Source organism: Pseudophryne corroboree, chromosome 1 (genome assembly GCF_028390025.1).
Source record: "Pseudophryne corroboree isolate aPseCor3 chromosome 1, aPseCor3.hap2, whole genome shotgun sequence".
Taxonomy (NCBI): domain Eukaryota; kingdom Metazoa; phylum Chordata; class Amphibia; order Anura; family Myobatrachidae; genus Pseudophryne; species Pseudophryne corroboree.
Window position 1 is genome coordinate 407,805,448 of NC_086444.1, and position 12,303 is coordinate 407,817,750.

At 46.1% G+C, this 12,303-nt stretch overlaps 1 protein-coding gene across 2 annotated transcripts in view; it reads left to right on the plus strand.

Annotated features, from left to right (window-relative positions):
- SSH1 (slingshot protein phosphatase 1) overlaps nt 1-12,303 on the plus strand; it is a 215,078-nt gene that overhangs the window by 154,613 nt on the left and 48,162 nt on the right. For both annotated transcript variants that reach the window (XM_063913267.1, XM_063913269.1), the window contains one exon: nt 8,003-8,197. In XM_063913267.1, coding sequence (XP_063769337.1) covers nt 8,003-8,197 — 195 coding nt within the window. The remainder of the gene's footprint in view (nt 1-8,002; nt 8,198-12,303) is intronic.

Here is a 12,303-nt window from a genome sequence, read left to right on the forward strand (position 1 = left end):
GTCCCTATTTAATTTTCCATGAGGACAGAGCTGAACTCAGAACTCGTCAGCAATTTCTTCCTACGGTGGTATCTGCGTTTCACATCAACCAACCTATTGTGGTCTCGGTTGTCACCGACACCTCTGCTATTTCAAAGTATTTGGATGTTGTGAGGGCTTTGAAGGTGTATGCGAAAAGAACAGCTCGTCACAGAAAGACGGACTCGCTGTTAGTTCTTTATGATCCCAATAAGATTGGATGTCCTGCTTCAAAGCAGACTATTGCACGCTGGATCAGACTTACTATCCAGCATGCTTATTCCATGGCAAGTTTGCCATGTCCAAAATCTGTACAGGCCCACTCTACTAGGTCGGTGGGTTCTTCCTGGGTGGCTGCCCGGGGTGTCTCGGCTTTACAGCTCTGCCGAGTAGCTACTTGGTCAGGTTCGAAAACACGTTTGCTAAGTTCTACAAGTTCGATACTTTGGCCTCTGAGGACCTTTAGTTTGGTCAATCAATTCTGCAGGAACCTACGCACTCTCCCACCTGGTTTGGGAGCTTTGGTACATCCCCCATGGTACTAAATGGACCCCAGTATCTTCTTGGACGTAAGAAAAAATATAGGATTTTAATTACCTACCGGTAAATCCTTTTCTCGTAGTCTATAGAGGATACTGGGCACCAGCCCAGTGCTTCGTACTTCCTGCACTGTTACTTGGTTAAGTAATGTTGGTTCAGCCGTTGCTGTTCCTGTTTCAAGTTTGGTAAGCTCGGCTTTCTTCTTGTTGTGTGTGCTGGTTCGGAATCTTGCCACTATCCTTATCTAGAAGTATGTCCGTCTCCTCGGGCACAGTTTCCTAGACTGAGTTTGGTAGGAGGGGCATAGAGGGAGGAGCCAGCCCACACTATCAAATTCTTAAAGTGCCCATGGCTCCTAGTGGACCCGTCTATACCCCATGGTAGTAAATGGACCCCAGTATCCTCTACAGGCTATGAGAAAAGGATTTACTGGTAGGTAATTAAAATCCTATTTTTCCTAACATAATTTGAAAAGGGGTGTTTTCACACAATTGTCACATTATTTTAGTTTGAGCTGAATGTATTAAAGGGCTTTTGGAGCAGTTTTTGTGAAAAACTGTCCAAATCCTTTCATTCTCATTTTTTTTAGTAACCCAGATCGCATTTTCCATACTTATATTGGTAAACTGGATCTGATCAAATTGTAAAAAAATATTGCAGTGAGCACTGTGATAATTACACCAGCTCCAGCTGGTGCAGTCACAGGGATCACTGCGGATACTGTACTATTGCACAGTCATCTTGCACAGCCGTCTCTGCCCCTAGGAAGCTGTTCGGGAAACCGGCAGTGTGATCAGCGCTGTGTGTCTGATGGACACTGAAGCTTATCACTGTGATAAAAAATAAATAAAGAAAAAGTAAAAAATGAATAGGAAAGAAAGTAACTTTAAAAAAATAATAATTTTTTAATTCATACTCTCCTACCCAGGGTCCGGTGATCAGGGGTCCCTGCTGCTCCTGTGACCTCCGATGCAGGAAAGTGATGCTGTAAAGCGGCAGCTAACTTTACAGCATCGGAGGTCACAGCAGCAGGGAGCCCCAATGACCGGCAACCATCCGGGAGCTCCGACCACCGATCCCCGCCTGTGGCGAGTATGAACTGTGGTAGGGATGGGGGGGGCGGGGTTGTCGTGATGGATAGATGGTAGTGGCGGCTATGTTGGCGGCAACAGCAGTGTATGCACAGGACATGCTTGGAGTATTTCTCACAAAAAATACCCCAATACGTCTGCGGAGTGGCATCACAGGGACAGACATTTTTCGCAAGCTCTGTCCCTGCATGCGATTATTGACATGTGATGTCATCAATAAACGCATTGCGTATTTTATCACGGATGGAGATAAATCTGCCCCTGAGTGTGAATAGAGTATATTTACATTTAAGTGTTATACCATCCAATTAAAAATAGTGTGATCTAGGGGGGCGTAGAGCCAAAATAACCATTTGAATGATTTGTAGACATCGTGAGGTTGGTATAACCATGGTAATTATTACTGTACACAATGTCTTAACTTGAAAAGGGTGCCAATGATCAGGCTGAATCTCATAAGTATAGCATGTAGGCAAGTCATGGAATATTACATATTGCTTATTTGTGTGACAATATCATAGGCACACATATAAGCAATATGTAATATTCCATGTTAACAGTATAATTGTTGTGATTAGCGGATGTCTCTTCTTTGAACGTGTTCCTTTTCTCTTACGTCCTAGCGGATACTGGGTTCCATTTAGTACCATGGGGTATAGACGGGTCCACTAGAAGCCTTAGGCACTTGAAGAAATGAATAGTGTGCGCTGGCTCCTCCCTCTATGCCTCCTACCAGACTCAGTTTAGAAATGTGCCCGGAGGAGCCGGACATGCTTAGGGAAGCTCCTGAAGAGTTTTCTGCATTTTTTTTCTGTTTGTTGTTTTCAGACAGGGCTGTTTGCACCAGCCTGCCTGCTTCGTGGGACTTAGGGGGGGGGGGGGGGGGGGGGCAACTTCCTATAGGGTTAATGGTCCCGTTCCCTGCTGAAAGGTCACTGAGCTCCTGAGGGAACTATTCGCAAGCCCCACCACGGCGAGCGTACATTCCAGCAGCACACCGCCACCCCTAACAGAGCCAGAAGTAAGAAGAGTGGTGAGTAGGCTGCCCGATTAGCGGCTCGCCGGCTGTAATGGCGGCATAAGGGTATGGAGCGCAGCGCTGACATGCAGGCTGCGTCTCCAGGCTCAGGACAACATGCTGTGTGTGTGTTCCGCTGTGAGGGGCAAGCTGATCCACTAAAAACAATACCCACACTGGCAGTACAGCTTACAGGGGTTCTAACCCGCTGTTAAGCATCACAAACACCTCAGCCAGTATAATAAAACCGGGAAGACTGCGTGCCGTTAAGGGGGCGGGGCTACACTATGAGCGGATCCAGCAGCTCACCTGCACCATTTTCCCTCTGCAGCTCACACTGACAAGACTGGCAGGGAAGCGCAGCTCCTCCACAAGGACTCCACAATTCCTCAGCAGTACCAGGTGGTCATAGTAAAGGAGGGGAGCGGTGTTAGAATACTAAGCCCCTATTAAGGGTACTTAGTCTGAGACCCAGCTAAGCTTGGCATTAGCAAGAAGGGCGCTGTGTGGCTGGCTCCATCATACTCTGTGTCTCCCTAGAAGGGCTCTGTGTAGGTTACTTGTGCTAACCTTTTCCTGTGGGTGTAATTTCACATTTACAATGTCAAAGGAGTGTGTTTCATGCACGGCGGAGTGTTTTTCTTCCCCAGGGGGATCACTACAGTGTACTCAGGATAGTACATATTCTAGTGGGTCCGAACCAACATGGTTGGATTCACTAAAAGGGATGATCTTGAATATTTCTAATAAATTATCCCAGAATGAGAAAGAGACGCAATACTTAAGACAGTCTGTGGATGACCTGATGAATAGAGATTCAGGCACCACACGAGCGCCTCAGACCCCTACCATTTGTCCACAAAAGAGTACACTGGCCCAAATCCTGCAGGCTGACGCTGATGACGACGTGTCAGACGCAGAGGAGGGTGAGGTGGACTCAGTGTGGGGGTGGGGAGGGTGCAGCTCTATCACAGGGGGTACAGGCTCTAATAGAAGCTATTAAGACGTCCTGCAAATTTCTGATAAGGTGATAGAGGAACATTTAATGTAAAAAAGAAATCCTCTGCTACTTTCCCTGCATCAAAAGAGTTGAATTCTCAGTTTGATGAAACCTGGGTTAATCTTGATAAGAAGTTTCAGATCCCTAAGAGATTACTCATATCCTTCTTATTTCCTCAGGATGATAGAAAAAAATGGGAAAACCCACTGATTGTTGACGCATCGCTTTCTAGGTTGTCACTTAAGATAGTCTTAACGGTCCCTGGGGCAGCCGCCTTAAAGGATGCGGCTGACCGCAAAATTGAGACCACTGTCACATCCCTGTACAGCTGCTGGGGTGACCCAGAGACCCACTATTGCTTGTGCATGGATCACTAGGGCCATTGCTAAATGGTCAGGTAATCTAATTGACGGGTTAGATTCCTTATCCAGGAGGGAGATAATTTTACTCCTACAGTCTATACAGGACTCTGCAAATTTTATGGTGGAGGCCATAAAAGAAATTGGCTTGCTCAACGCATGCACCACTGCCATGGCAGTGTCCGCACGGAGGGGCAGTGGCCTGCGGATGCGGATTCCAGGAAAGGCATGGAAAGCCTACCATTCACAGGTGAGGCCCTGTTTGGAGCTGAACTGGATACGTGGATATCCAAGGCTATGGCGGGTAAGTCTACATACCTTCCTTCCGCAGCCCCCCCCAGCTAGGAAGACCTACTCTGCTCCAACTCTGCACTCCTTTCGGTCAGCCAAATTTAGAAGTAAAACCAAAGGTTCTTCGACAGCCGTCAAAGGCAATAGAGGTAAACAGAGAAAACAAGCAACTGCAGCTTCACAGGAACAGAACTCCGGTTCTGCTTAATCAAAGCTTACAGCATGACGGTGGACCACACTGCCTGAGAGACAGGCAGGCGGGAGCCCGATTAAAACATTTCAGTCACATCCTGGCAACATCATGCCAGGATCCCTGGGTCAAAGGTCTTATCGCTCATGGCAACAGACTGGAGTTTCAGGAACTCCCACCTCACAGATTCTTCAAATCAGGCTTACCAGCCTCTCAAGAAGTAAGTATGACTTTACAGAAATCAATTAAAAAACTGGTACAGACTCAGGTCATTGTTCCAGTTCCAATTCAGCTGCAAAACAAGGGTTATTATGCCAACCTGTTTGTGGTACCGAAACCGGACGGTTCGGTAAGGCCCATTTTAAACCTCAAGTCACTGAACCCGTATTTACAGGTGTTCAAGTTCAAGATCGAGTCTCTGGGAGTGGTGATCTGAGGTCTGGAGGAGGGGGAATTCCTGGTGTATCTGGATGTCAAGGATCCGTATCTTCATATTCCGATTTGGCCGCCTCATCAGGCTTATCTGAGGTTTGCATTACAGGACTGTCACTACCAGTTCCAGGCCCTGCCATTTGGCCTCTCCACGGCACCAAGGGTGTTCACCAAGGTGATGGCAGAGATGATGTTTCTCTTCCGCAAACAAGGAGTGAACATAATACCGTACCTGGACGATCTGCTGATAAAAGCACCATCCAGGGAGAGGTTGTTGGACAACATTGCCCTCTCAGCCCGACTACTCCAGGATCATGGGTGGATTCTGAACCTACCAAAATCTCACCTGAAACCAACCCGGAGGCTTCAGTTCCTAGGGATGATACTGGATACGGAGGCACATAACGTATTACTTCCATTGGAAAAGGCATTGGTAATCCAGTCGATGGTGCGGGATGTTCTAAAACCAACGCGGATATCGGTGCATCTATGCATTCGCCTTCTGGGGAAGATGGTAGCCTCTTACGAGGCACTGCAGTAGGGAAGTTTTCATGCAAGGCATTCCATCTGTATCTGTTGGACAAATGGTCCGGATCGCATCTTTACATGCACCAGAGGAAACGTCTGTCGCCAAAGGCCAGGATTTCTCTTCTGTGGTGGCTTCAGACTTCTCACTTAAACCAAAGGCCAAAGGTTCGGGATTCAAAATTGGATTCTGCTAACCACAGACGCAAGCCTCAGAGGATGGGGAGCAGTCATCCAAGGGGAACAGTTCCAAGGAAAATGGTCAAGTTAGGAAACCATTCTTCCAATCAACATTCTGGAACTAAGGGCCATATGCAACGCCCTTCTACAGGCATCACATCTTCAAGATCACGCCATTCAGGTTCAGTCGGACAATGCGATGGCGGTAGCGTACATAAACCGACAGGGCAGAACGAAGAGCAGAGCAGCAATGTCAGAGGTAACAAGGATTCTCCTCTGGGCAGAAAGACACGTTGTGGCATTGTCGGCAATCTTCATTCCGGGAATAGGCAACTGGGAAGCAGACTTCCTCAGCAGACACGACCTCCACCCAGGGAAGTGGGGCCTTCACCCGGAGGTGTTCAGGTGCTTGACACATCGGTTGGGAATTCCAGAAATCGACATGATGGCCTCTCGTCTCAACAAGAAGCTCAAGCGGTATTGTTCCAGGTTGAGAGACCCACAGGCAGTGGCGGTGGACGCTCTGGTGACTCCATGGGTCTACCAGGTGGTGTACGTGTTTCCACCACTTCCATTGATCCCAAGAATTCTCAAAAGAATAAAAAGGGAAAAGATTCAAGCAATTCTCATTGCTCCGGACTGGCCAAGAAGGACCTGGTACGCGGATCTACTGGAGATGCTCTTAGAGGATCTGTGGCCGCTACCTCTTCGCGAGGATTTTCTACAACAGGGGCCGTTCGTCTATCAAGACTTACCATAGCTACGTTTGACGGCATGGAAGTTGAGCGTCAAATTCTAGCCGGGAAAGGGATCCCGGACAGGGTCATTCCAACCTTGATTCAAGCCAGAAAGGGGGTAACATCTAAACATTTCCACCGTATTTGGAAAGAATATGTCTCTTGGTGTGAGAACAGGAAGTTTCCTACGGTGGAATTTCAATTGGGACTTTTTCTGCAAGCAGGTGTGGATGTGGGCCTACGTTTGTGCTTCATAAAAGTCCAGATTTCTGCCTTATCCATTTTCTCCAGAAACAATTGGCTTCTATCCTTGAGGTTCAGACATTTTTGAAGGGGGTTATGCACATCCAACCACCCTTTGTGCCTCCTTCGGCACCTTGGGATCTCAACGTGGTGTTGCAGTTCCTACAATCGGAATGGTTTGAGCCTTTACAAGAGGTTGACGTAAAGTTTCTTACGTGGAAGACCGTCACACCGTTGGCCTTGGCTTCAGCAAGACATGTGTCGGAGCTGGGGGTGTTGTCTCACAAAATCCCCTATTTGATATTTCATGAAGATAGAGCTGAACTCAGAACTCGTCAGCAATTTCTTCCTAAGGTGGTGTCTGCGTTTCATATCAACCAACCTATTGTGGTTCCAGTGGTTACCAACACCTCAGCTACTTCAAAGTCCTTGGATGTTGTTGAAGATCTATGTGAAGCGGTCGGCTCATCGCAGAAAATCGCACTCGCTGTTTGTTATTTATGATCCCAATAAAATTGGGTGTCCTGCTTCAAATCAGTCTGTTGCTCGCAGGATCAGGCTTATTATCCAGCATGCTTATTCTATGGCAGGTTTGCCGGTTCCAAGATCTGTACAGGCCCACTCTACTAGGTCGGTTGGTTCTTCCTGGGCGGCTGCCTGGGGTGTCTCTGCTTTACAGCTCTGCCGAGCAGCTACTCGCTCCGGTTCAAACATGTTTGTTAAGTTCTACAAGTTCGATACTTTGACCAAACTGAAGGTCCTCAGAGGCCAATCAGTTCTGCAAGACCCTCAGCACTCTCCCACCCGGTTTGGGAGCTTTGGTACATCCCCATGGTACTAAATGGACCCCAGTATCCTCAAGGACGTAAGAGAAAATAGGATTTTAATTACCTACCTGTAAATCCTTTTCACGTAGTCCGTAGGGGATACTGGGCGCTCGCCCGGTGCTTCGTGTTTTGCTGCACTGTTACTTGGTTAAGTATTGTTGTTGGTTCAGCTGTTGCTGTTCCTGTTCAAGTTGGGTTAGCATGGCTTTCCTCTTGTTTTGTATGTGCTGGTTTGAATCTCACCACTGTCCTTTTAAATCCTCTCAAGTTGTGTCTGTATCTTCGGGCACAGTTTCTAGACAGATAACTCTTCAGGAGCTTCCCTAAGCGTGACCGGCTCCTCCGTGCACATTTTCTAAACTGAGTCTGCTAGGAGGGGCGTAGAGGGAGGAGCCAGCGCACACCATTGATTTCTTAAGTGCCCAAGGCTCCTAGTGGACCCGTCCATACCCCGTGGTACTAAATGGACCCCAGTATCCTCTACGGAGTACGAGAAGAGGATTTACCGGTAGGTAATTAAAATCCTATTTTTTGTGGCTTACAACTAACAGGTCAGCCCTTCAGATCCTGCACAAGGCCTGTGAGGTTGCCCGACGGTACAATTACTTCCCTGGTGGGCTGGCTCTTGTGTGGGCCACATTCTATGAGAGCTGCATCAGTTCTGAGCAAAGTTGTATCAACGAGTGGAACACCATGCAGGACCTGGAGTCCACTCGGCCAGACTCCCCTATCCTCTTCATGGAGAAGTAAGTGTCCCCCATAAAACATATTTATTTGTAGATATTATTTTTTATTTGTAATTAGCACCATTAGCTGCACAGTTGAAATATTTTGGGAACAATTATCTAACTCCGACTACGAATGTACTCCCTTTTTTAAAATGTAATCATAATTATGATCAGTTTTTTATACCATGCTTACATATATTACATGGAGCTTTATTATACACGCCTGCTAAAGCCAATTACTAGTGTCTTTGGTGTATGGGGGTCATTCCGAGTTGTTCGCTCGCTAGCAGATTTTAGCAGCATTGCACACGCTAGGCCGCCGCCCTCTGGGAGTGTATCTTAGCTTAGCAGAATTGCGAATAGAAAATTCTTAGCAGTTTCTGAGTAGCTCGAGACTTACTCCTACATTGTGATCAGCTCAGCCCGTTTCGCCCTGCGTTCGGCCAGCCACTCCCCCGTTTCTCCAGACACTCCCGCGTTTTTCCCTGGCACGCCTGCGTTTTTCCGCACACTCCCAGAAAACGGGCAGCTTCCGCCCAGAAACACCCACTTCCTGTCAGTCACACTCCGATCACTTCAACGATGGAAATTCTTCAGTTGGACGTGAGTAAATCTACTAAGTTTTGAGCTAAAATACTTAGCGCATGCGCATTTTTGCCTTAATCGCTCCGTTGCGAAAATCGGCAACGAGCGAACAACTCTGAATGACCCCCTATGTGTAGCTATTGGAGCAACCCGTTGAGCCCATGCAAATATGGGGAGACGCATAACCTCTCTCAGATGGGACCTGGTTAGAATAAACCACTATGTACACACAAGTGTAGGCATAACCCAAAAACGTATTACATAGGTAATCCCGGTAGACGGGATGCCGGCTGTCAATATCCCGACAACGGCATCCCGCCCACCAGAATGCCGGTACCTGGCAGAGCGCTAAGAGTCCCCTTGTGGCCTCGCTGCGGGATCAGTGGCTCGTTGCACTCGCCATAGGATCTATTCCCAATCTATGGGTGTCGTGGACACCCACGAGTGGGAATAGTACTGGTGCGCCAGCTAGAAGCATTGTCGGCTGTCAGGATTTCGGCGTCTGTATCCTGAACGCCAAGATACTGACAGCTGGCATTTTAACTGCATCCCCCCAAAAAACACCCTAAGGCTACGGCCACACATAGCGGCCAAGCGGGTCCCGCTGTACAGGACCTGCTTGGCCGGGAGGGGGGTTCTGTGTGCACATGGATCCTGGTCTGCGGGATGCCGCAGAACAGGATCCGGCCAGTGACGCACAATATTTCAATGTAACACAGTGCCGCACTGTGTGAACACATACATTGAAATGTATATGTTCACATTGAAATCCCGTTGTCCTGCCGTCTGTTCCAACCGCAGCATACTGCGGTCAGATCCGGCGGCGGCGGGACTGCCGCACATGTGTGGGCGCCTGCATAGTGCACTCTCCTTCCGGCCAAGCGGGTCCCGCTAAACGGGACCCGATTGGCCACTGTGTGTGGCCGTAGCCTTACACAACAACAATTTCAATTTATATGTCAATATTTAAATACAATAAGTAAAATGCTCCTTAGAATAAAGCTTTGGAAATTAAACTACCCAGACGGGGCCTGGGCTTTTGTAAATTAAAAAATACTATATGGCAACACAGCTTACCCAGTGTGTTCAAAGGAATGCCCTAGTTTTGGACAGGTTTAGATAAGAGTATTAACATTGCTTTGCTATCTTCCCTCTTCTGGCTTCCATAGCACCAACGTCCCCGCTGTTTCCGTATTATAGATCTACAGTGTCTAGGTAGACCGTCAATAGGTCAGCACCATATGTATGACCTGTACAAGATGTAAGATTAAAGGTTAACACGTTTTTTTGAGTTTTGTTCATGTTTTCCCAGCATTTGCTGATTTACTTGCTCTTCTAGGGTAGCATATGCGCCAGGTTTATGCCAGCATAAAACTGGTATCCGGTTGATAAACCGTGTCTAGGTAGACAGGTCAATAGGTCAACACATATGGTCGACCTTTTTTTTAACATGTTTTTAACCCAACAATTACTTGATTTACTATCAACGTGGACTACGATTGTGGATAGTATTCTGTGGTGAGCCCGAATCATGGCAAGCGTATATGTTTTTACTTATGGTGGTCACATATTACTAAACATACGAGATTTGACCCAAAAAATTGAAAGAAATTGTGCCGATCATTGCTATCCTGTCCTTTTGAACCTGTCAACCTTTCATCTGTCTACCTTGTGCACCTGTCGACCTGATGCACGTCGACCATTTGGTGTCGACCTAAATACTGTGGATCTTCTATACCACACCCAATAAAACGACGTTAGCTTGCATTACACAATGATACGTAATATGGCACTAATGGACAGCATTCATTATAAATAATAACATCGCCTTTACCATTTAAAATACAATTCTATATTGATGCGCATACAAACTAAAATTAACCTTATTAAGTTCAAATAAATATATACCTCTGTCTTAGGAGGAAAGGGGAAGCACTCAGCTAATTAGAAGCAGCTACAGATCATCATCTGTGCATAATTCGGAGCAGGGGTGGAGCACCTTGAAGAGATATGCTTCCTGCATCATATACTGTATGCCCGTGTTCAGCTGTGGCTAAGTAGCATTTACACGTCCTTACTCTATTTAGCATATACAGGTGAAACTTAGAAAATTAGAATATCGTGCCAAAGTTCATTTATTTCAGTCATTCATCTTAAAAGGTGAAACTAATATATAGACTCATTACATGCAAAGTGAGATATTTCAAGCCTTTATTTGTTATAATTTTGATGATTGTGGTTTACCGCTTAAAATAACTCCAAATCAAAAATCTCTGAAAATTAGAATACAGTTTGAGTCTCCCTTATCCAAAATGCTTGGGACCAGAGGTATTTTGGATATAGGATTTTTCCGTATTTTGGAATAATTGCATACCATAATGAGATATCATGGTGATTGGACCTAAATCTAAGCACAGAATGCATTTATGTTACATATACACCTTATACACACAGCCTGAAGGTCATTTTAGCCAATATTTTTTATAACTTTGTGCATTAAACAAAGTGTGTCTACATTCACACAATTCAATTAAGTTTCATATACACCTTATACACACAGCCTGAAGGTCATTAATACAATATTTTTAATAACTTTGTGTATTAAACAAAGTTTGTGTACATTGAGCCATCAGAAAACAAAGGTTTCACTATCTCACTCTCACTCAAAAAAGTCCGTATTTCGGAATATTCCGTATTTTGGAATATTTGGATATGGGATACTCAACCTGTATTACATAAAATCAATAAAAAAAAGGATTTTAAATAGCGAAATGTCGGCCCTTTGAAAAGTATAATCATGTATATGTACTCAGTACTTGGTTTGGGCCCCTTTGCATGAATTACTGCCTCAATGCGGCATGGCATGGTTTCTATCAGCGTGTCGCACTGCTGAGGTGTTATGGAAGACCAGGATGCTTCAATAGCGGCCTTCGGCTCTTCTACATTGTTCAGTCTCATGTCTCTCATCTATCTCTTGGCATTGCCTCATAGATTCTGTATGGGGTTCAAGTCAGGCGAGTTTGCTGGCCAATCCAGCACAGTAATCCCACGGTCATTGAACCAGATTTTGGTACTTTTGGCAGTGTGGGCAGGTGCCAAGTCCTGCTGGAAAATGAAGTCAGCATCTCCATAAAGCTGGTCTGCTGGAGGAAGCATGAAGTGCTCTAAAATGTCCTGGTAGATGGCTGCGTTGACTTAATAAAGCACAGTGGACCCACACCAGCAGATGACATGGCTCCCTAAATCAACACAGACTGTGGAAACTTCACACTGAACTTCAAGCATCTTGAATTGTGTGCCTCTCCATTCTTCCTCCATACTCTGGGACCTTGGTTTCCAAATGAGATACAAAATGTCCTCTCTTCAGAAAAGAGGACTTTGGACCACTGAGCAACAGACCAGATCATTTTTTTCCTTTAGCCCAGGTAAGACGCTTCTGGTGACGTTTGTTGTTCAGGAGCTGCTTGATAAGAGGAATACGACATTTGAAGCCCATGTCCAGGATCCGTCTGTTTGTGGTGGCTCTTGATGCACTAACT